General features: G+C 40.6%; 2 protein-coding genes across 2 annotated transcripts in view; both read right to left on the reverse strand.

Moving 5' to 3' along the window:
- LOC124255823 overlaps positions 1 to 15,522 on the reverse strand; it is a 57,283-nt gene extending 41,761 nt beyond the window's left edge. The window contains exons 1-2 of the mRNA XM_046689759.1: positions 15,373 to 15,522; positions 3,760 to 4,414 (exon numbers count right to left, since the gene is read on the reverse strand). Coding sequence (XP_046545715.1) covers positions 3,760 to 4,292 — 533 coding nt within the window. The 5' untranslated portion in view covers positions 4,293 to 4,414; positions 15,373 to 15,522. The remainder of the gene's footprint in view (positions 1 to 3,759; positions 4,415 to 15,372) is intronic.
- A 10,322-nt stretch (positions 15,523 to 25,844) lies between these two features.
- Positions 25,845 to 26,567, reverse strand: part of LOC124255859 (uncharacterized protein PF14_0093-like) — a 40,263-nt gene continuing 39,540 nt past the window's right edge. The window contains exon 2 of the mRNA XM_046689803.1: positions 25,845 to 26,316. Within this exon, the coding sequence (XP_046545759.1) occupies positions 25,845 to 26,316 (472 nt within the window). The remainder of the gene's footprint in view (positions 26,317 to 26,567) is intronic.

A 26,567-nucleotide genomic window follows, 5' to 3' on the forward strand; every position in this document is an offset into this window, starting at 1 on the left:
AATATGCTTGCTAGACCTGGGACAGTAATGACACGGTTAGCAATTTATGAGTGATGAAAGTTTTGCTAAATCGCATGGTACTCTCTACAGTATCAGAATCTGAATCACCCGTGGTCTCATATGTATAAAACCTGGGTTGTGTTTAAATATTTTCTTCTGTTTAACGAAGTGAACATATCCAATGTTAAGCACACAACAGGAACTGCCACGTGTTCAATAATCAGTAACTTAATACAACCAGAACTCCAACACCAAAGAGGTTCCAGTGTAAACTACCACGAATAAAATAGATTACTCCTTATAACAAGGACGCCGAAAAAATATACATAGTGCTATGATATTAGCAGATTAGTATTCTCATTAATAATGTTTCCAGTTTACGAAACACTGTAATTACTGGGCGAAGTGATGACCAGATATGTCAGAATGACCGACGACTTCAAGGTAGAAATCACGAAGTTTTTTCTTATTCTTTAGAACCACGTATGACGAACTGATTAAACGTTTGCAAACTCACGTGTACACCTCCTCTGTGAGGAACCGTGTTTGCTGAAACCCTCGCCCCACATTTTCCTAATTCTGTTTATTGGCTAAATCAGGTTATGAATTTAATCTGTGCGTGTGGCTGAAGCTGAAGACAGCTCACTGAATTGATGCCCATATTACACTCCTAACCGTCTCTGGTGACATAGGATGAGGGTCGAGGCAATAAATATTCGATTTTTATTGAGGATATTAGCAAGGCAAATACATTGGGATCGAAATGATTCCAAATGACTTTCTATTTATTTAAATTATGTTCAGTTTCTGAAAATGGCTTTCACTGATGTTATTGTGTAACGCGACTTTGATCTGGAACAAACAAACGAATTCGTATTATTCATTGTACGGCGGTATTCTCCAAACATTGCAAATGGATATTGTATTGAATCAGGAGTAACAGACAGAATAAGACATGCCAGGTACAGCCCATTGTCTGCTGGAAATATGCATGGAAGTAGGAATTACGAATTGCTGTGTGATTGCATTTTTAATATGCCTTAACACACAAATTATAACTTTGGTCTGAATCAAATAAGCGATTTTTCCATAAACTTAACGAAAACATCGATACCCTACAGCCGATATTCACTAAGGAAATGTGCATTCTTTGTGTAGGCCAATATTTCATTATTGCATTTAATACATATTTCACCCTATATATCTAGACCGTTCTGTTATCTAGAAGTTTTGGCTTCTATCATACGACTCTCACTTTGCACAGTGTCACCTTCCTTGCTCGTGACTTTGCATGTTACGCACGATTACAAGATCATCGATCTAATACTACCGAGAGACGTTCCGATTCATCAGTTTGTAATGTATTGCTTCAGCTGATGTTCACGGATCATTAAGGACCTACATTATACGTTTTAGTTCGTCATCGTCACCTCGATGGCCATTTCAGGGTTGATCGATAATTTGATATTCAGAATCGATGCTCGCCATCCTGAAAACGTCTGTTCAAGATCGAAGCTCCTCGGTCAACTCAATCATTAAGATGCAAGAGTCAAGGAAGAACATGAACCTGCAGCGGTGTTGAAAAATGGCTGCCAGTGAGCTCCGTACAGTGGTTTGATGTATGCTCATCTGCAGGGCTGTTATATCTATGAGTTGATTAGGTAATAGATTTATAACATGATTCATGACCCTCAGTTTCTATTAAAATTGAATATGAGTGAGTATAACAACAACCGATTAGAGGTACAACCATGAGAAACACACTGCAATCATGGAATATTAAGATGGCGATAGGACGCCCATACCACGGAAATGCATCTGTCAATTTGCTGCAACTGGATGTCCCGTTCAGAGACAGGCCATTACATATTCTGGTGGGTGTGGAGTGTAGGGGTAATTATGTTTCAGACTGTTGAATTCGATCCCACAAAAATAAATTGTTGCCAGTTGAATTAGGCTCATTATTTCATTTCATAAATATCTGTTTTTGCTGTTAAGCTGAAAACAATTAACCATTTGGTAAGAAGTGATAGCGTCAAGAAATGAAGAAACGTGGCGACAGGTTTCACATTTGAAAGAAATTTTAACAATGGATGTTATTTTATTTGTTAATTATTACACATGAAAGTTTCATTTCATATTTCTTTGAAAAAAAAACTCTGAGAAGAACAAACTGTACATTATGCCTGACCTCACCACTATTTACAACACGGTATATCATTTTACTGTCTCCAGACAGTGTGTTAACTGGTGTCTTGTAAGTAATTCCCCTGCGGGAATCTGACCTCCCTCAAGGAGATTATAGAACGTTAAGTAATAATTTCACGTCTCACGGTCCATACACAAGTCATACATTCTTAAATAATGACCCCGAGAATGGACCAGACCGTCTACATCCCCCGTGAGTGTGTGCCCATGTTATTAGCTGATATTGCAGACATATAGTTCTCACTCACAACTTCGTGCTGCTGATTTAGATCGGAGAAAGACTAGCTTACACAGGTCAGAGACTTTATCAGAATTAATGCTCAGTTTGATGGGAATGACAATAGAACAGTTCTCATCCAACCACCAGACCAGGCCTGGAACAGATTATCACTCAAAGTGATTCAAGATTCACAGGAGATTATCACGACAGCAACGAGCAGTTGCCGGTAGCCTAGACTCGCTGCCTTGGGACCAACTTCTGTATTGATATTCCGACAAATTACCTTACGTGTACAAATATCTACAGAGTATAGCAGATCATCGAAAAAATTGTATGTGTCAATGATCATTTAGTATGAAGTGTTGTGAATCAATTCAAAGATAGTTTCATGAGATCCTAAATACTGGCTCTGTATAGCTTTTATGTTCTGAGCTGCATGACATGGACAGCCACAATGGCCCGGAAAGCCATTGCATAAAGATGGAATGACGTCTACCGTCTACCGTAATCCATGACAAGTACTTATTTGTCAAAGTTCAGTGGCATTGACAGGCCAGTGACGCACGGGTGATAATTCAGACTGATAGGATTTAGATCACCTTCTCTATACCATTTAATGGAATTTCATTTTCCTTGAAATTGGATTGACATTGAGTTTGAAATTTGTTCCCCATCACCGCGTTTGTTAGCCCGAATTCTATAAGGGGATTCCAAAAGCTACTTATTCAACATTGGCGAAAATAAACAGCAGGACATTTCTGCTCAACAGTGTGGCTAATCTAAGTGCTTTTGCTCTGGTTTCTGATGACATTGCTGATATGTAAAACTGGTAAGTGAAAAAGTGGTAATGTGTAACGGCGAGTGATGGCGGTGCCCAACCGACCTTTTGACGTCTGTACTGGATGTTGAGGGGATTGAATTAAATTTCAGGTCAGGACATGACATGTCAAGGCTAAGAAGACAGAGTTTTCATAGTATGTATTCATCTTGTGAGATTTCCTAAAGTATGTATCAGTATTACTCACCGGGGACCCTTTAAAAACTTTTTTGATATCAATAGGTGAGCGTTTAAGAAGCAAGAAATTATGTATGGCTCTACGCGCTGTGTAACAAATTATGCATCCTAACAATATCACGACCAGGGACAGCAGAAATGAGCTTCACACAATGAATCGAACAGGGCCTTCGGTGAGACAAGCGAACAACTAAGCTCCCTTTCTTCGTTTTATCTCCAGTGATCTGTTTTAGAAAAAGTGCAATACAGAACAACGAATTAATTCAATTATATGAGTATTTGACACAGCCATTTGTTTTGGGTTTTTTCTTCTTACCTTTCTTCTCCCTCTGGGGTTTTGAGAATCTTGGATGCGAAGAAACATTGCATTGAGCACACCATGAGACAGCAGATGTCCATCATAATGACAAACATGGACAGAGCAACTGTCACCTCCAGCACACTCTCATACACAGAGCTGGAGTTGATGAGGGTGGCGCCAGTCCCGGGGGTAAAGTCCACCTCCGCACCCCCCAAGGAGAAGATAATCTGAAGGGACAGGGCACACAGAATTAGGGAGGCGAGACACAGAAGGCCAAGACTGAACAGGAACTTGATGACGCAGCTCTCCTTTTCACACAGCGTGACACGTGACGCGCTTGCGAGACTTTGGTGCGAGAGGTTCAGAGATCGTCTGGAGAAACTCGATGGCCGACTGAGGTTCCCGTTAGTTCTTGCGAGAAGGGTGGATATACGAGATCCGGCGTCACTACGGTGTTCGTCTTGCTTTTGGAGGATAACATCCAGGAGTTCTCGGTCTCGGCAGTTTTCAGCTGCTCTGTTATAATCCTGCATCATTTGCGGGAACATTCAAGATGGCGGGCATGTTGTGCAATGGCGGACGTGGAGGATGATAATAACCGGAAGTGTGGCACCCCTCCGCCATCGTACAAATTAGAAGACCAGGCCTACTGACCAGGAATTTCATACACCTGCAAAAGAAATTATATCATTTGAATGTATAAGTAATGGATATTCGTATGCTTGCTTTTGATACAACATCGTTTAATCACAGTAATATTCACAGTTAAAATCCGAGTTCCATTGTTTACATGACTTCTGTTTGAATAGTTTTTAACCTTCCTCCTGCTTTGATGCAACTAGTTAGTTCAACCCCGACTGCCCCATGTGCCTCGTCCTGATACCCTAGAGAGTTTTCGGTTTGAGACATTAAATCAATTATTTTGTTCTTCAACTGAAAGGAAATAGCGCGATCGTGAAGTGATGTTTGAATTATTTAAGACTTGCTAGTCTCCCTGGGGTTGAACTAGCTTTAAGAGAAGCTATCAAAGTTATTCGGTGTTAACCATAGTCAACCCGAGCTGAAAAAACCCCGAAATTTGATTGGTTCAGCCCTGTAATTTTGTATGAACCATTTTTAGCTCACGATGTTATTATTCATGAACATATATTCTCCATTAGATTTGATGTTTTCACAGATAATATGCAGCGTTTTATATGCAATTTCATCATTCATAGTTGATTGTCTTTTTAAGAATGCGCAAGGATCACACAAATAAAAACTCTTTTAGCCTGTACAAACATTCCCGAGGAGAATCACCTAGCAATCATCTATATCCTTTCTTGTTATGTGGCCTATCGTTAACTATCCAATTCTTTGACAATTCGTAATTTAAACATTGCGTGCATATATTCGTCCAATGTAAGTGGTCATGTATTACAATAATCGATATATTCCATAGTTGTTCTTGTTTTGACAACACGTTGTGAATATGCCACACGTCTTTCTCAACAGCTTCCAAACGCGGAACAATGCTGTCAGTAAGGTTTTAAGGTTTATTGAGTTCATGCTCCAACAAATAGAACGAAATAATGGCGAACGTTAACAGGTTGCAACCGGAGCCTGTGTACCTTCCTCCTATTGGACAGTGATCGAGTGGGAACCTTCTACCTTAATTTGACATTTGGATCGTCAATAAACAATGGCGTGGAGTCGTTAGCTCGACAAATGTGGTATTTTGAATTTCAACCTTTTCTCAAACACCAACACGGACAAGTGATGCCCAATAAGGTGGCACACCACAGACGCCTATCAATTTGGCATACAAAGTATGGAGCTATCTGAAAACAGACACTGTCCTAACTTGTCCATCCCTGTGATTTTAGACTGAAAAACCCAGGCCATGTCTCAACTGTGTTAGTTGGAGCTAGGATGGCAACAAGACAAACGGACAAATGGGACGTCCATAAAGGAGGCATTTTTCCTAAACTATGCCTTCGGTAAATATTATTAGGATTTCAGATGATAGCACTGGGTGAGAAAACACCCCTCATATGTACCTCAGTCAGTTGATGTACACAAACACAGTGAATGAGATTTGCACCAAGGCTGCAAATGAGTGAGTGAGTGAGTGTGTACTTCAGCTACATCACAACAGGTACGCAAAGTATGGAATTCAAATAATTCCCCAACTTAGGAATCAAACAAGGGTCTTCAGCATGAACACAACGCTAACCCACTTCTTCAGGTGATTACTTTAGAACCAATCCGTACAATTTCTCTGATCGATGTTTATCATTTCCATCTGATAAATCTTTTGAAACATTTCTCCAAACAGAAACGTGCAAAAAACGTTAACAAAAAGTTCAAATGTGCTCAGTGTGAAGACAATTATATGAACTTGTCAAAGGAACAAAACATTACGCCTATTAATAATCACACATTGTGCCTGAAGCAATACACACAACGGGTGACGTCATCCAGCGTCTCCCGTTTTAAAAAACCATATCCAGGAAAGAGTTTCGTTGAACATGAAGACGATACCATACAAACACTAAAACCGGAGAAGGATGTCACACGTCGACATTCGATATCACATGTTCAGTCGTAGGTCTGGCTACGAGCCAAAACCTAAGTTTGCTGACACACCTCTCCATTATAGATTCGACAAGGGAGCCTACTGTGAATTTAAAAATTCACGTAATCCGAGTTTTCCCCGATATCTTTCTCACCGTGTTAGGATTCCATTAGACAATCCAAATGCCAGCCTAAAAACAATCGATTCATTTTCATGTTTTTACCCCAGTGTGAAAAATGACGGCCATTTCGCTTACCGTTGCCCAAAAGAACACCCATGGCGTTTCAACATGGACGTTAACCATTCGACGTTATCACACTGGGTTCAGTACAAACTATACTAGCCACATAAAGAAACTGTGCATTGTCAAAATATTATCCCAGTTGATAAGTACGATAACAATGTCAAAGGTACATATAAACGTTAATGGAGGGATCATGAGACCATAACAAGTTGGGAGAATTTCAATTGAAAAGTCAATCACAATGACGTCACGAGTCCACAAGCGGGACAGGGGTCAAACGACCATGTCTCAAGCTCAATAAAGGGTATGTCCACCATCGGCATTGAGAACAGCAGTGCATCGACGACGCATAGAGCCTATCAAACGTGCAAGGAAGGCTTGTGGGATGTCACGCCAGTTTCTCACAAGTTCTGTTGTAAGGTCAAGGATGTTATCTGGCGGATGAGGAAGACGGCGTAGACGTTGATCCATCTCGTCCCAAACATGCTCTATCGGGGAGAGATCCGGTGAATTTGCAGGCCAAGTCAGTAAGTCAACGTTGTGGTGTTGCAAGAAATCCATAGCAACCCTTGCCGTATGAGGGCGGGCATTGTCCTGTTGGAATGTTAACCCAGGGCCATGACGTTGCAGAAAAGGAATTGCCACAGGTCGAAGAATCTGATCCCTGTAGCCCACACCAGTTAAGTTGCCCTGAACAATCACCAAAGGAGTTCTTTGGCGTGCTGTTATTCCACCCCAAATCATCACGGAACCACCACCAAAGCGATTCCTCTCCAAGACACAGGCCTGTGCATAACGTTCTCCCACGCGTCTATAGGCACGTTGACGTCCATCACTATGGGAAATATTAAACCTGGACCCATCTGTAAAAACAACATTTCTCCACCAAAACAAGGGTCTGCGGACATGATTTCGGCACCACATTCGGCGAGCTTGTCGATGACGTTGTGTCAGGATAGGCCGTATGGCGGGACGTCGTGGTCTGATCCCGTGATGACGTAAACGTTGTCGAACTGTGTTGGGGTGGATACGGCGAAGTCCTGGGATGGTTCGGGCAGTCATCACTGCAGTCTGAAACCTGTGGCGAAGATGGCTCACCCTTATCCATATGTCCTGTCTTGGCGTTGTTACAAGTGGACGTCCAGAACGTGGCTGATCGATGACGTCATTTGTGTTCTGGTAGCGTCTCACCAGTGCAGAAATGGTGTTCCGGTGGCAGCCACTTGTCGTTGAGACATTCCCCCACGGACCATCCTAATGGCCTCATGACGTTGTGCAGACGTGAGCCTTGGCATGCTATGTGTTTCAATAGCCGTTTAAATTTTTTAACCATCGCAAGGGCAGGGGTTTAGCTTCCCAAAGTGACAGTATTGTGTGTCATGCATTTGCTCTGCTTCTCTTTCCCGGAATGCACGTGCAACAACGTATTGCACGTCTCAAGGATGAACCTACTGACGTCACAGAACGTGGCTCGTGCATGCATGTTGGATACATTTCACTAATCTCTGAGTTTGAATCCTTATGTGTCTACACAGGTTTGATAAATTTAGATTTTAAATTTTTGTATGCACAGTTTCTTTATGTGCCTAGTATATATGATACCCAAAAAAACAAAAGTTCTAAAAGTGTTGAGACACAATGAGTTCATGCATGATTCACCTTGACAAGTTAAAAGCGGAGTGGGTAGGGACAAAAAGAACACTGTTGCGCAGTCGTCTAATGAGAACTGAAATTGTACTTGGGAATCGTTAAATAATCAACGTGTATTGACTTTACATTTGGCAGAAAGACTCCCTGATTTGTATTTGGTGAAATCGTTTGGATAAAAAAATAGTGTGAGGCATTACTGAATAAATACCATCATCCTCCAAGTATCGACTGATGTCTGTTGACTTTACATTTGGTGGAAAGATTTTCGTCCATGTATCTGGTGAAATCAGTTAGGTAAAGGACATGGTGTTAAGCGGTACTATATAAATACTGGCATCCGTTAAACATCGACTAACGTCTATTGACGTTACATTTGGTGGAAAGATTTCTTATTTGTGTCTGGTGATAAAAGACGTCGCTTGCAGTGTTACTAAATAAGTACAGGCGTCCGGTATACATCGACTAACTGCATCCGCTACCGCAGTATAGCAAATAAAAAATATTGTTCGAATGTAGACTTAAGAGTTTTTAAACTGAAGATGTCTGCTGAAGGTTCCCAGTTCTACGACGATCAGTGTATTAACTAAGGCAATATTTCCTGTGATAATGTGGACAGACACCTTATATATCATTTGGCGGAAGATGGTGTGTTGTTGCCATAGTCACAAACATGAACAGGCATCCAAAATTAAATTGTTAAATAAATTAAAGACAAGTCATAAATATCATAGATGTAATTATAAAATATTAATCATAATTATAAACTAAGCTGTTTATGATAGTGTTTAGTTATGATGTTGAATGTGGCAGTGACTGGCAGCGATAAATAGAAACGACGAAACCCTTTCGACGTCCGTAAGACATCCCTGATAAAAGTTGTGTATTTCTTTGTTGCCTCATTCAACAGCTGACTATATCAAGAGTATGTGTTTGTTTGATGCAACAGCTGACTATATCATGAGTATGTGTTTGTTTGATGCAACAGCTGACTATATCAAGAGTATGTGTTTGTTTGATGCAACAGCTGACTATATCATGAGTATGTGTTTGTTTGATGCAACAGCTGACTATATCATGAGTATGTGTTTGTTTGTTTCCGCATTCAACAGCTGATTATTCAACAGCTGATCATGAGTATGTGTTTGTTTGATGCATTCATGAGTAGTTTGTTTGATGCAACAGCTATATCATGAGTATGTGTTTGTTTGATTTGACTATATCATGAGTATGTGTTTGTTTGATGCCGCAATCAACAGCTGACTATATCATGAGTATGTTTGTTTGATGCAACAGCTGACTATATCATGAGTATGTGTTTGTTTGTTTCCGCATTCAACAGCTGATTATATCATGAGTATGTGTTTGTTTGTTTGTTTCCGCGATCAACAGCTGACTATATCATGCGTATGTGTTTGTTTGTTTGTTTCCGCAATCAACAGCTGACTATATCATGAGTATGTGTTTGTTTGATGCAACAGATGACTATATTATGAGTATGTGTTTGTTTGATGCAACAGCTGATTATATCATGAGTATGTGTTTGTTTGATGCAACAGCTGATTATATCATGCGTATGTGTTTGTTTGTTTCCGCATTCAACAGCTGATTATATCATGCGTATGTGTTTGTTTGTTTCCGCATTCAACAGCTGACTATATCATGAGTATGTGTTTGTTTGATGCAACAGCTGACTATATCATGAGCATGTGTTTGCTGATGCAACAGCTGATTATATCATGCGTATGTGTTTGTTTGTTCCGCATTCAACAGCTGATAAGATCATGCGTATGTGTTTGTTTGTTTACGCAATCAACAGCCGACTATATCATGTGTATATGTTTGTTTGATGCCGCATTCAGCAGTATTCCAGCTATACGACGCGGTCTGCAAACAATCAAGGGCCAGACAACCCAGTGATTGACGCCATGAGATACGATGACAGAACATATGTATAGGAATCACCGTCAAATCGCGAAAAGGTGGGCGTATCCTGCCCCACCGATGGCACCCGTCATTGTTTGTCTCTGATGTCATCCACGTGCCTACCATAAACGGGTTTTTCACAAGCTTCACTGATGCCTTGAATGCTGTAACCTTGGTCAGCCAATTTCTGAGCAAGAGCCATGTGATGCTCTTTGAAATCTTGGTAAAAAGAGCATAGTCAATTATACCACAAAAGTTGTAAAATGAGAACACCAAAGGCTGGAACTGTTGGAATATTGCTCGACATGAAAGGGAAGTTGACTATTGGAAAGTTGAAATCATCCCTTTTGTCACACAACCTTGTTGGTTTTTGTCACTCTGAATCTTTAGGCATAAAATCAGTTCTTTTTATTTTATTGCCTGTTGCCTGTGACCTGGCACTGCCATCATTCCTCCCCTCAGTAACATAGACGGTGAATTGTACAACCTCGTCAAATGTATAACACATGTAGCGGTATCATTGTAAACTACTCTGCTGTCTGGAGAACAAAGAAAAGTATTTCACCCATGTATTCATTTATTCATAGATCCTACACCAGTACCTAGTCAGTAAAGGCATGCTCTTTTGCAAGAAATATAATATATACCTAAAGAATGCATTCTTCGATATTACATTTTACCTCATTCACAATACATGACCTTGTTGAGGTCAGATAAGGCGACGATCCATACATGTCGCTCTATCCCCGAGGGACAACTATATATACAAGGGTATTACCTCGCGGACAGTAAACCCCGGTTGGGTATATTCAACATAGAACCTTCTGACCCTGTTCATGGTATTTCATCAAAGCTATAAGACTAGAATGAAAGATAACTGGAACCATGTCACTCATTGTCTCAGTAGTTGGTGCACATGTAAGTGAGTGAGTATTGTTTTAAACCGCTTTTAGCAATATTCCAGCATTATCACGGAGGAAATGGCCTTTACACATTGTACCCATGTGGTGAATCAAACCGGGCCATGGCATGACGAGCGAACGCTGTAACCAGTAGGCCACCCCGCTGCCATTTTCAAAGAGAGAAACTGTGTAAGTGTTGCGGTCTTGTATTCTTGCCCTTGTTCGAATGTGTGCTTGTCATTAGAGCCTCTGGAAACAGGGATTCGTGGTCAAACTCTAATAAAGGTAATCGTCATCAGTGCTCACGCTGTCAGCCAACGGTTTGCCCGGCCCAAACATTGATGTTTTCATACCGCAGTGAAATAGAATCATTCACTCGTACCGTCATGGTCAAAACAGAGGCTTTACACTGTCCAATGGTTTAGCACTAGAAGCGTGACATCATTATTTGCCACTTTCCTGTATAGATGTTTTTTAAATTATGATTTAAGCAGTATTTTAGCAACATAATGGCAGGACTTCATAACCGCTTCACACCTTGATGAGCGAACGCTTCACCCTTGAGGCTACACACCTTCATCCTGAAACCTTGGTTTTGATTCAACAATCATCTCACACCTCAATATATATAGCATGATATTGTTACGTGGCAAGAGTAGCATTGTCTGTATGCGGTAGTGTTCACTGTAAGTAGCAGTAAACTGACTGAGGCGCTCGTAAAATACCGAGTTTGGATGGTGACTTCGACAGCTAGTAATTTGGAGTTATTTCCCTTAGGTATGTTTACAGTCCAAATGCGCGCTTGACATCTTCATCAAGAGCGGGACAGTGAGAAACTTGTTTTCAGGCTTGCATACAGCTACCAACTCTGGATTCGACTACACGGCTGAGACGTTTATAGAAAGGTCCCTGCACCTATATAGAGGATATTATATGAGTGCCCATGTCATACTATGTTTACGACACGAGTGCCTAAATGTTGGTATTTCCCGAGCATGAGCGAGCGATATACCGATATTTAGGCACGAGTGTCGTAAACATAGTATGATCTGGACACGAATATAATATTCTATTTATTACCAAAGTCGTCAAACTGAAAATAAACCCAAATCTACTTTCAAACATAGGCTGGCTACCAGCCGTCGCCGCATGTAGACGCAATGTCGCAGAAGACACGTGACGTCATAGCATTTTTCATGACGTCACGTCACCATGACAAAGTGATATTTTGCCCTAGGGCATCATATGAAAAATATTAACCCCGATATTTTCGCCCTCGTAGGTAATAAATAGGTATATATACCTATGTCGAGGGTGATACGAGGCTAACGGCATTTGCGATCTATCTGCGTCTCACGGAGGACGGGATACCAGTGTTAAAGCAAGACTTATTGTGTGCTTCCAAAAGTTTCCTGGACTCAAGAATGGAGCATTCGATTCTGACTAATTTGGGATATTCGTGACTTGTATTAAATGACAAGTGGTTATTTATCGATTTCATGGTCATAAATAGTCAACATTGTTATGTGTATACCAATTATTTGAAACACAAAGACAAGTATTTAACATTTCTAAGTTTTACGGTTCCCCTTTCAACAATATACCGTTGCCAACCATTTAAAACATAACCGTATGTAGGCATCTTTAAAATGACATTCATGTAGAAGAACGTATCCAAGTAAGAGATCCAGAAGAGTAAAAGCAATTCTGCCTTATCAAATGTTAATTTATTCTACAGTTACATCAAAGCAGGATGTTTCTTACAATTCAACACAACCAAAATGGCTTAATTGACAATTATTTCTTATATCCTGCATGATCACAGACATGTAGAGGTTCCATATTTCAGATTTTTCAACGTAAGATCCTTCTGTATGACAGGAAACAAGTAACACGCTACACGGAGAGATGTAACCACCCTGTCTGTCAGCGAGGCATTTATTTAAAAAATGGCCCTTTAATTAAACAGCTTCAAGCACGAAGAACCGCATGTGGGAGGCCACGTCGTGGGGAAGATGTTTCTTACGTGAACGTGGATGTCAATGGCTTCATTACCTCCGGGTTTATTTGTTAACTGGTGCAGCTGTGACAGCAGCAGCTTCATAACCAACCGACATCACGAACCCTCCTGGGGTGCATGGCCCGGCACGTAGAAGCACTGTAGAGATCCAACTGCACTGTGCCACAAATAATCCCAGGAAAGTATTAAAATCGATATGAAAGCTTTGTAGGAGGAATAGTGAAATCCAGTTTTCATCGTCGAACTGAGCTATGAGCCGGGCAATGTGTTTTGATTGACGAGGTTACATCACTGGTGGAATTGCAGCTTTGAAATAGAGAATCGAATCTGTTGGTTTACCTATTATTCAATCTGTACCAATTCCCCTGTTATACTGTGGCAGCTAGTCCATTGCATTAAATGTATTATGAATCCAAGGGCAGTAACGTCTACATGTGTTTTTCCATTTTATGATATAATTGTTGATATCAGTATATGAAATATGTATAAAAGGCCATTGTGACCTATGGTATCAACTTCATAAATAATCGAAACACTGTTACGTTGCGCTATTGGTATTCATTACATATCTATGGCATGTCAATGGTTTTTGCCATCAACATAAAGTTGTCTCTAGCCAACCATAATGTTGAGTTCAATACAGTTATACACTCCATAGGTATAAAGTAAAAGATCAGAAACAATATGTACAACCAGATCAAAATCCTACCTGTACAATTAAATATCGTAAAAAATATGTTCTATGAATTACAGTGGTCTTATAGTCTACAAACCATCTTTGTTCTACTGAACGACGTTGAAGCGAATTCACCATATTACAGCGATGACCAGTTTACCAAATGGCAGTTTATTTATGAATTGCCAGGATTAACAACCATATTATCCCTGATGTTATTGTCACAAACATAATAAGGACAGAACAATTTCCATAAGTATAAAGAACCCGTGATTAACATGTGTTATTATTCACTATTAAATAGTGATGTCACCAGGTGTTTGGGAAAGGTGAGCTAATCTTGTCTAACCTGTAAGCATCCATCACCAACATATGCCGTATAAGTTAACTGTTCATCTACAAAAACACAGAAACATATCAAACTTAGGATTGCATCAGACACGTGCCACTGATGCGTCAAATAGGGCAAAGTCCTCTGTGGCCATCATAAAACTAAGGGCTTGAATGTTGTAGCCACGTTTTGATCTACTTTTGATGAAGAGTCACATAACCCTAAAATGTTGTGACGTGTAGACACAAAGGACCAGGAACTGTTAATATAGCTTGACACAGGGGGCAAGTTGACCCTTGGAATATTGTAGTCTTGTCATATAGTACTTGTTTGTTACTTTGAATTTTCATACTTATATCTAAGTATAACCTCTGAGACGGTTCCAAAGGGCTGGTATATTTCCCACTCAAGTTGGTACTCAGTAGAAGGAGATGGCCTAAGTAAAACGTCTTTGCCAAATGCCCTTCTTTATCTTTGCCAATACGAGCAAATAAAGGAAATATTAAGATCACCACATCAATGCAATTTCCGATCCCCAAATGTTATAAGCGCAAAGTTAAGGTAAAGTTATGAATTACTATAATAACAGTGGCTACATGCATGTGCTACAAGTTATGAATTACTATAATAACAGTGGCTAAATGCATTGGCTACAATGCTAACGTAATTGATTTCTCGTAGGAAAGAGTAAGTAATGGTACTGCCAAATTATCCCAACCCAGTAAGACTGTGGAAGAGGGACCTCTTTAACAGACACAACATTACAGAAGTGCCGGGCAACAAGTGGCATCTCCACAGGCCGGAACTTGGTGTGCGACATAAGCCAACATCCCACCGCCAATCGCATCCGAAGAAGACGTGTGCTAGTTTATTAGAAAATGCACTGCCTAAAGAAACACTGATCAGGAATATTGAAATTTGTGATTTATTTCAGTTTCAACATTTATCATGATGAAAACAAAAAACACCGAAAATAGGGCAGCATGTAATATTGAGCGTGTGTAAACCTGTAGCGTCCTTGTGAAATCATCTGAATTCAGGTATTTGCCTCAGTACCATCAATCTGTGATGTGTGATACAGGTCAAAGTTTTCTTTAAACACGTGAAATGTGTAAGAGATAAAACAAATTGTTTCAGAAAGCGTATTTACGAGAAGGGATCGTCTTCTGTAGTGCCTCGTACCACTGCAGAATACCAAATTGCTACAAACGTGCCTTCGACCTTTGCCAAGAACTACCAGAATGGAAGGATCTAAAACACTGACAATCCATGACACGCATATCTTGACTTGAATTAAACTAATTCCAGCACTATAACAGCCTTACCTTGTCCATGACGTCCGCGATGCGCTCTCTAAACGTCTTATATACCCATGGTGAAGTTGAAAACATGGACGTAGGGACGACTCCAGCACAGCGAGGCTCAGAGACGAATGTCCTTGCTGCCGGTTCCACAGAGCGAGGGTGCTGGTATTGATTTTTGGGTCCCCATTAACTTAAGGGGAACGTGTATGTATTTGTATGTGCAGGAGGGGAGCGATGGGGGAAAGGGGCTTAGGCTGCTTCGGTGACAGACGGGATACGTCAACGACCTTGGGGATGTCACAACGTTGACGCATATCACCGTTGGTGTCGCGAAGTACATTTGCTTTTAACTAGAATCTCCTCTGTTACGTTGGCAAATGTTACAGTAAGTTAATCTCACCAAGGAAATCTAATGGAAAGAGGGCACAGGAAGACAGTGATTGTTCACAGAGGAGCTGCGTGACTATTCCAAATTTATGTAAATCGAATATTCCAGACATTCCAATAAATATTTACACTACAAGACACATGTGATGGGACCAATCAGGAAAAAAGCGTTTCAATCAATACTTGTACAAAAAGCTTTTCGCAGATAACTGCTGTTCTGTATGCGGTACCTACATCCAAGTATCTCTAAGCACCAATTCCTTCACCCTAATACTCAGTGTTTGTGTCTTTGAAGTGTAATGGCTTCTATCAATAAATGACACGAGCAAAACGATGCCATTCCTCATCATACAGTCAGTGTATTGTGTCTTCCATGGAAATGGGAGTCTTGTCCACGGGTTTGCATATGCATATATATTCTCCGGTGCAAGTTGTCAGAAAGGCTACGTTGATCAATAATTTCATGTCCATGGTGGCTGGATGAACGACACAGATAGTGTACCCAGCACACAGTCACGGACTTGGCACGCACTTTCAAGACGTTTTAGATGTTGAGGTTCTGCGAGGAATCAGAGTTGAGTGTTCCTGAAACAATGGGGGTGCTGGATGTAATGACACGATGTTACAAGGAGCAAGGTCGAAGATAATTAGTCGGGGTAAAGGTTGCTCAACGATGATACGACATGGATCATTTCGTGGTGGAGACGATATAGATTTCTTGACATATTGCTGGTATTGATTCCTTCCATGTCATTTCCATAATAGGAAACGTGAAACGATGAGACGCTATCTCTGTGTCGTCGTCGTCAACATAAACACAGCGTGTGTCTCTTAATGTAATGAATATGCAATGTTTTTGTTTTGAATGTACGATGTTCCCTTTCTGCTCAGGGGACATTTTGTCAAATTTATTTTGCAATAACACACGTTAATAAAGTAGAATGAGGCAATAAATTATCTGGAATATCACAGAAGTGTTTTAAGATAAGTTTGTACAAGCTGACGAAACATACGTTTAGGGTTAAGGTAACATCAGTATGTGTGCTACGTAAAATTGTAACACATGTTACCTGTCTACCGAATATATACTCTCCAAAAAAAGAAACGCATCATGAAAATAGCAATTTCATGTAGCAATGAATTAAAACGTGATTCATTTTACAAAAGGTTTTGCTCTGTTTATGAGTCCTATGGTGTTTATGTTTTGAAACATCACAACAAAACGCACCATCCATAAAATACCCGTATTTAACAGCATGATTTTAAATTTCGGCGTGTAGTGTCACAGAATACACAATTCACATGCAATGCACGTGAAAGTTGGGGATCAGATGATGGGTATAAAAGGTTGATAGCTGTCTGTCGATTATTCACTGTATTTGGAATATCGTTGACGAACGCAAAATGCCACGTCTAAGTGAAGCCAACCGTCATATCGCCATTGGTTTGCTTGAAGCTGGCCAGTCTCAACGTGCAGTTGCCCGACGCATGATTGTTCACCAAAGCACCATTTCACGGCTCTTGGAGAGATATCACCGGCAAAAGCGGTAGCAGATGCCCCTCGTAGTGGGCGACCTCGAGCGACCACTGTGGCGCAGGATCGCTACATCCGGGTACTTCACCTGCGTCATCGACTAGCTACGGTGACCAGTACCGCTCGAAAATACCCGAATTGAGGAGGCTTTCTGCACAGACCGTCAGGAACAGGTTGAGTGAGGCTGGTTTACGTGCCAGAAGACCTTATTTTGGCCCTGTGCTTCGACAACAACATCGTCGACATCGAGTTCAATGGTGCACCAACGTTCAGGCCTGGAACCTACCGAATTGGCGTAGAATCTGGTTCAGTGATGAATCACGATTTCTATTGGAACGACGCAATGGAAGAATGCGGGTGTACAGACGTCGACGAGAACGTTTCGCCGACGTTTGCGTTCCCCAGGTGGACAGATTCGGTCGGGGAAGTGTTATGATGTGGGGAGCGATCACCTGCCGTAGGTTAAGTGATTTGGTGATAATTCAGGGCAACCTGACAGCTCAACGGTACTGTGACGAAATCCTACGCCCACACCTCCTTCCAATCATTGATCGCCAGAGGGAGTTGTTTCAACAGGACAATGCCAGGCCCCACACAGCACGTCACACTAGAGACTTCCTCCAGAACCACAACATCAATGTGCTCCCCTGGCCCTTAAGATCACCGGACATAAACCCGATCGAACATCTGTGGGATGCCCTGGACAGACGGGTGCGACGCCGTAACCCTCAGCCCTAGACACTTCAGCAATCGCACAGGCACTACCGGCAGAGTGGGCTGCGATTGGGCAACACGAGATTCTGAGACTTATTCGTTCGATGCCGAGGCGATGCCGTGCAGTTCTGGATGCCAACGGTGATCACACGAGGTACTGACTTCAGCGCCACCACACGTCTCGATGTGACACTCAAACTGACTTTCCTCGAGTTGGTGCCAAAGACGGACAAGTCTGCATTCCCAGTGTGCAATTTCGCTATATTTCATTGACTCATAAAGCCTACAAGATGTTTCAAAATAAACATAAAAATACAGTTGAAATTCCTATATGCGTTTCTTTTTTGGGAGAGTATATTTAGAAGTAAAACTCCTGTCAGTATGCTTTAAAATTGTTTGTTAAGGTATGAAAATATTATCAGACCTATCAAAAGTTTCCTGGATCTCGCGGCGCGGCGTAAAACTAAACTCACTCACTCCTGGAGCTCGAAGCAAGACGACGGAGGTCAATGGTCTTGTTTGTTTCGCTAACACTAACCTGAATACTTCCCTTTTTCATCATGTCTTGCTTTCACTTTGTCATCATGTCTTGCTTTGACTGTGTCATCATCTTGCTTTACTTTGTCATCATGTCTTGCTTTCACTTTGTCATCATGTCTTGCTATCACTTTGTCATCATGTCTTGCTTTCACTTTGTCATCATGTCTTGCTTTCACTTTGTCATCATGTCTTTTCACTTTGTCATTTCACTGTCATTGTTTTCACTTTGTCATCATGTCTTGCTTTCACTTTGTCATCATGTCTTGCTTTCACTTTGTCATCATCTTGCTTTCACTATGACATCATGTGTTGCTTTCACTTTGTCATCATGTCTTGCTTTCACTTTGTCATCATGTGTTGCTTTCACTTTGTCATCATGTCTTGCTTTCACTTTGCCTTCATGTCTTGCTTTCACTTTGTCATCATGTCTTGATTTCACTATGTCATCATGTGTTGCTTTCAATTGTCATCATCTCTTGCTTTCACTATGACATCATGTGTTGCTTTCACTTTTTCACCATGTCTTGTTTTCACAGTGTCATCATGTCTTGCTTTCACTTTGTCATCATGTCTTGCTTTCACTTTGTCATCATGTGTTGCTTTCACTTTGTCATCATGTCTTACCTTCACTTTGTCATCATGTCTTGTCTTTACTTTGTCATCATCTTGCTTCACTTTGCCATCATCTTGCTTTCACTATGACATCATGTGTTGCTTTCAGTTGTCATCATCTCTTGCTTTCACTTTGTCATCATGTCTTTCTTTCACTTTGTCAAAATGTCTTGTCTTTACTTTGGCATCATCTTGCTTTCACTTTGCCATCATCTTGTTTTCACTATGTCATCATGTATTGCTTTCACTATGTCATCATGTGCTGCTTTCACTATGTCATCATGTCTTGCTTTCACTATGTCATCATGTCTTGCTTTCACTTTGTCATCATCGTCTCTTGCTTTCACTTTGTCATCATGTCTTGCTTTCACTTTGTCATCATGTCTTTGCTTTCACTTTGTCATCTCTTGCTTTCACTTTGTCATCATCTTGCTTTGTCTTTCTTTTCCACTTTGTCATCATGTCTTGCTTTCACTTTGTCATCATGTCTTGCTTTCACTTTGTCATCATGTCTTGCTTTCACTTTGTCATCATGTCTTGCTTTCACTTTGTCATCATGTCTTGCTTTCACTTTGTCATCATGTCTTGCTTTCACTTTGTCATCATGTCTTGCTTTCACTTTGTCATCATATCTTGCTTTCACTTTTTCATCATGTCTTGCTTTCACTTTGTCATCATGTCTTGCTTTCACTTTGTCATCATGTCTTGCTCTCACTTTGTCATCGTGTCTTGGTTTCATTTTGTCATCATGTCTTGCCTTCACGATGTCATCATGTTTTGCTTTCACTTTGTCATCATGTCTTGCTTTCACTTTGTCATCATGTCTTGCTTTCACTTTGTCATCATGTCTTGCTTTCACTTTGTCATCATATCTTGCTTTCACTTTTTCAACATGTCTTGCTTTCACTTTGTCATCATGTCTTGCTTTCACTTTGTCATCATGTCTTGCTTTCACTTTGTCATCGTGTCTTGGTTTCATTTTGTCATCATGTCTTGCCTTCATGATGTCATCATGTTTTGCTTTCACTTTGTCATCATGTCTTTCTTTCACTTTGTCAAAATGTCTTGTCTTTACTTTGGCATCATCTTGCTTTCACTTTTCACTATGTCATCATGTATTGCTTTCACTATGTCATCATGTGCTGCTTTCACTTGTCATCATCTCGTGCTTTCACTTTGTCATCATGTCTTGCTTTCACTTTGTCACCATGTCTTGCTTTCACTTTGTCATCATGTCTTGCTTTCACTTTGTCCTCATGTCTTGCTTTCACTTTGCCATCATGTCTTGCTTTCACTATGTCATCATGTCTTGCTTTCACTTTGTCATCGTGTCTTGCTTTCATTTTGTCATCATATCTTGCTTTCACTTTGTCATCATGTCTTGCTTCCACTTTGTCATCATGTCTTGCTTTCACTTTGTCATCATGTCTTGCTTTCACTTTGTCATCATGTCTTGCTTTCACTTTGTCATCATATCTTTGCTTTCACTTTGTCATCATGTGTTGCTTTCACTTTGTCATCATGTCTTGCTTTCACTGTGTCATCGTGTCTTGAGTTATATTGCTTAGGTTGACCCTTTACCCTATGGCTCTGATGTATATCCTTCCAGGATATCAATACATTTAGTAGTGAAATATTATGATTAAACATTCGTCTTTTGGGCGAACTGTGGTATTAGCATTAAGCTTTGTTATGATATATACATTTACAGTGTTGTATTAGTTGATGTTAAGGTTCTATTGTAATGAAGCCTTTGGTACATTCGGAAAACATGTGACGTGTATGTCATTCATGTCGTAAAGATGTAACTGATAAATGGAAAAGAAAAAAACTTGAGAAAAAAATCATTTCTCGATTGGTCGCTCCAGACTCCATTGATGCGAGCCCAGCATGTACATACCCAGTAACCACGACTCACCTTGCAACTAGGACCATGATGTTGTGAGTGAGTGAGTGAGTTCAGGTTTACGCCACTTGTAGCAATATTCCAGCAACATCACGGCGGGTCACACCAGAAATGGGCTTCACACATTGTTCCCATGTGGGGAATCGAACCCGGGTCTTCGACGTGGCGAGCGAACGCTTTAACTGCTAGGCTACCCCACCGCCCCAATAATGTAAGTCACGCTACCTTCCTGACGTTGAGCATTGCTCACACTGACTACATCTGAGTCTGACTCTACCACAGTCATGTACTTGCACTTTATTGTTGTAAATACGTTTGGATACTTGTGATAACGTGTGCTCAATCCATGTCATCACTGGCAGTATGTTTAAACCAAAACCAACTTTCCTGGCTGTCGAATGTTCGCTGTCGTGTACATGACTATCACTGATCGCTTGTCTACGATTGAAAACAACATTATTTCCGATTTACTTTCTCAGCTGATGAATTATTGATAACATCAGGAAACAGAATCAGTTTCTCCTTGTCAAAGAATTGAGGCTGGTGATTGTCAAGGCATTGAAGAAAGCATATTGTGACAGAGTACATGTTACACAGCCCATGCGTCTTGGCATCTTGAGCCATGGGTATTCAGCTAGTAGAAACCAAGATGTAGCACCAAGATGGAATAAGTTTGCTTTTTAGGAGGGTGTCCAAAGTTAATGACCTAAATTCTTATTAATATGGAAAATCAGTTTTATATGATTAAATAGAACGTCGGTGCTGAAGAAAACCCATTCTGGACTAACCTCAGAAACAAATTCCATTTGGTGTAATGGGAAATATAGCTGTGAATCTTATATGACTGGATCACTGAAAGTCAGTGATGACACCAGGTGTTCGCGAAAAGAGTAAGCAAGCATGTTTCCATATGGAATGAGTAAAGTGCTTTGAACATCATATCACGACGTGTCAGTTAATGATGGGGGAAATCCCGAAGTGAAGCAGGTCCTGGGCCCCGTTCCTCAAAGCGATCGTAGCGCTAGGGTGATCGTAACTCCCATACTTTAACATAGACTTACGACTGTCGTAGCGCTACGATCACTTTGAGGAACGGGGCCCGGGCTAGCAATTCTCGAAACGTTCGTAGCCCTACGAACTTCTTAAACCCATTCTTAACACATTGGCTACAGTCAAAATTAAGAATTCTTAGGTCTACGAACGTTTCGAGAATAAGGGCCCGGAGGCGTACCACCTTGGTGAAATACACCAGCACTGTCATGGCAGTTAGGAGCCTGGAAACAAGGCCAAGACATTCAAAGGTTTCTTGACAGTACCTTGTGCACACACTTTACTTAACAGGAACCTGGACGACTGTGACGCCCATGCCCTGTGTCCACGTATGAGTGAATGAGACAGGTCATGAGGAAACGTGTCTGACTTCAGTCTATCTTTAATAGGCATCACACCATCTTCCGGTGAAGCATATAATGTACTGTTGGGGTGATAAATGAAGGAATCTAGTGGCTCCTATCACTCACCCAGTCAACACATCTAGTCCAGTGAGGGTTTGACTTTGATCAAAACCTTGTAGATCGAGAGAGTGAATTATGTCCGAGTTGAGTCCTGTTCTACACTAATGAGGCGAATACTGTGACGTGATTTGTGAGATTCGTGATGAAGAGTCCTCACAGTGATACCCATTTTCTTTCAAGTACCGTTACTCACCTAACTGTAGCGTGAAAAGTATAAATTCCGATGACAAGAAGAGAAAAGTCAGCTACTGAAAAGAGAATGACAGAGAAAAAATAAGAGACGAGAAATTAGGTTTCTTGATAGATGGAGCGGAAAGATTGAACGAGTTGTTCAGAGAGCGTGAAATGATTAATAAGTCTGATCAGTAGATGGCGTTGTATTCAAGGATGTGGAAAGATGTTCCATTTTTCGGATTCGAAGTCAGTGATATGTTACTATGAACCTGGAACTGCTTATTCATGTATACAATATGGTAACCTGCTGGAACTAAGCATTCCCCAGGGCAGGAATCCGAAGTCTACTCACTTCCGCTTTGTTCAGCATCGAAAGGCCTACACATTAGTCTGTTCTCGTATAAAGGAACCCTGAAACTGTTTCAAGTATGACCCAACTTCAGTCGAATTGATTAAAGCTTACCGATGCAGGGGAGACTATTTGTTCAATAAATGTTAGAAGTGCCATTTTGTCGCCGACTGGTGCAATATGAAGAAACGTGAAGAACTTTGATTAATACATTGATGCCTCGAAGAGGTGTCTGTTATATATAAATGCTCGAGCAAAAACAATTCTAAACTCTTTGATTGGGCGTTTTGGTCAGGTCATCGTTGAAGCTCAAATTTGATCGGTTTGTGCTGAATGATGTGAATTGGGGTTTCTTTATCCCTGTGTGGACAGACTCTCATTGCAAAAACTTGAAACATTACGAAATCTTTTCAATGAAAGCCTCAGTTGAATGTCTGGAGTTCAGTTTGGTAAAACAGCTTTGGATGGCAAGGTTGTAGACGTTGTTGAAAGCTGTGTTTTATCACTACACACAAAACCTGCTTCAAAGAACAAAATGAATAAATGTTTCATAAATCACGACTAGCTGTTTATATAAACACAGTCGCATCTTAATACCTGGTAACGTTTCGTATTGAAGTCAGAACTGAATGACGGTGTGTGAACGTCTAAGATGTATTTGATCCATATTTGTTTGATTGATTTAAAAGATTAGATTTTAAAGGCAGATTTAGTGACGTTTAAGGCAAATTGTCTCGGAATGTTTACAAACAACAAGACACAAACGGGATACATATGTTGGACACAGGACTGACGTTACCAATGACGTTACCAATGACGTTACCAATACACCAAGTAGAAATACCCTAAATACCGCCGAGAGAACCTAAATGTTGTATGTCGTTAACTGATACTCATTAATATGTCATTCCTCACACTCAAACTGTCGGAATCAAGACACTTTCCTTGGGCTGGTAATGCAAGATGACATTAAGAACAAAATATGACAAGTCGGAATACTTGATGTCATAATCGTGACATATTTAGGTGATCAGTACAACAAGTGGGAATAGTTCATTAGGTCGGACAGCAAAACATGAATTTCAGATTGGTACCCTTGACCTACAACTGTAGATTCTGTGCAAGCATTTAGCAATGAGATGTTATTCAATTGCCTGATTCCTCAAATCTGAAGTCCCATCATGCTGCCAACTCAACCATCATCTTCCCATTTGTCCAACTGATGGCAATGCCTGTGACATTACAAAGAAGCAATAAAACGTGGAGGCGTAAGAGCTGGTAGAGGCTTAAGCGAAGTATTGATTTGACAAAATACAGTTATGACAGGCTGATTTAAGTGTTTGCGTGTCTAATGACAAGGGTATTTGCAGTTCTACATCACAGTTATCAAACCGTGGAGTAGTTACAACGTTTATCACAGTTAATGAAGCAGAAAAAAGCAATTTGGTCCATTTCCGATTCAAAGAATGAAATATCTTAAAACCTATGTTTGCCTTGAATATTAACGTTGAGGAACTATTTTACTTTTCATAGATTGAGGAATAAGGGAAATAGAACAAATCCTCCTTCTCTAAAGATCCCAGACCATACACATTTGGAACCTGCCTAGTCACACAAACGTAGCCATCAAGAAAGTGGTCATGCTTGAAGGCGTCCGAAAATGCTAAAGAGAAAACGCAGATAGGAAAACATGTGCCTATTTACAGATGACCCAAAGCATCTAAACCCTTTCCACAGACATCTATGCCAATATCCAAAAGAAATCTATGCCAGAAGCACACTTCCCTGTACTATTCCGACTTTATCACAACAATGGGACAAATCCAAATATTTAAAATAGGGATTTATCTGAAACCAAGATTTTGTTATCAGTGTTTCAAGAGAGAGAATGCTTACCATGAGCTGTGTATGAGCGGCACTTACTTTAAGCGAACAGTCATATCTAAAGGGTAAAGTATTAGAGGACAAACGGGGAAGTTTATACAATACTAGGTGATTACCCCATGAATACTGCCATTATGTATATGTAGCTGGTATCTTGTAAGATACAATCCAGATATTTCTTTTGATGAAAAAGATTATCAAACATCATAAAGGTAGTCTGTTACTGGCAATAGCTATATATATGGTTGAGACTGTCGTTTGTACTTGTGAAGATGTTTCGTTTTAGAAACCATCACTCGGCATCAGAAAGATAATCATCTATTAATTCGCAGTCTTTTAAATCATGACTATTTTGACCCGTGCGTAGGTGCGTGCATGTCTCTATAAAAGTGAAATAATCTTGAACGCGACCTTAAGCCCCACATCACCTCACGTCACCTAATGCCCTGGAATGTGAATCTGGATCTTAACAGCTCCCCGCAGTGCTATGTTGATTCTAGAACAGACAAACTGCAGCATAAAGGGATCACAGAAGACGTCGGTTGAAATCCAATAGACCAACACACCTTACAGTGTCAAACGGCTGATCCATTCTGATCACATTCAGTCTAGTTCACGACATCGCGTAATCTAGAAAATAAACACTTGTCTCTTAACTGAGGTAACCTTACTTACAGCGCTAGACACCACTGTCTGTGATCGAGGCACCACCTCTATGGGTGTTAAAGTGATGGTTAAAGACGATGTTTCAACGAAAACGCTATATGGGTTTTTATAAAGATGATGACGTTTTTCTATTTCCATATCGCGAGCATCTTTATAATCCCAGTGAGTGATTCTGCTTGAGTTTGTTGTTCTTGTGTTTGTTGTTCTCGTGGTTCATGTTCTTGTGGATCTTGTGCTTGATGTTTCTTGTGCTTGATGATTTTGTGTTTGATCTTCTTGTTTTTTTGTTCTTGTTGAGGTTGTGCTGCGTTGGATGTTCTTGTGGATGTTGTGCTTGTGTTTGATGTTCTTGTGGATGTTGTGCTCGTGTTTGATGTTCTTGAGGATGTTGTGCTTGTGTTTGATGTTCTTGAGGATGTTGTGCTTGTGTTTGATGTTCTTGTGGATGTTGAGCTTGTGTTTGATGTTCTTGTTTGATGTTCTTGTGGATGTTGAGCTTGTGTTTGATGTTCTTGTTTGATGTTCTTGTGGATGTTGAACTTGTGTTTGATGTTTTTGTTTGATGTTCTTGTGGATCTTGTGTTTGATGGTCTTGTGGATCTTGTGTTTGATGGTCTTGTGGATCTTGTGTTTGATGGTCTTGTGGATGTTGTGCTTGTGTTTGTTGTTCTTGTGTTTGTAGTGCCTGTGAATGGTAGGTATTTGACTTGTTTCGTCCCTTCGGGAAAATAGTTGAAGGAATAATTGGCGAAAAGAATATGGAGGTATTTATTTCTATCATTTAGAAACGTTATACAGTTCCCTACAGCGACGGAGAACCACATAGCATTACCACTTGCAAGTTTCCACATGCAAAGTTCGTATCTCCTCAACAATAGTGTCTGGCGGTAACTAAGGGTTCGTAGAGCAAGAGAGAAAGAATGTGCAGGCATGGTA

The sequence above is a fragment of the Haliotis rubra genome, unplaced genomic scaffold (assembly GCF_003918875.1).
Source record: "Haliotis rubra isolate DU_JTF1 unplaced genomic scaffold, ASM391887v1 Scf61, whole genome shotgun sequence".
Taxonomy (NCBI): domain Eukaryota; kingdom Metazoa; phylum Mollusca; class Gastropoda; order Lepetellida; family Haliotidae; genus Haliotis; species Haliotis rubra.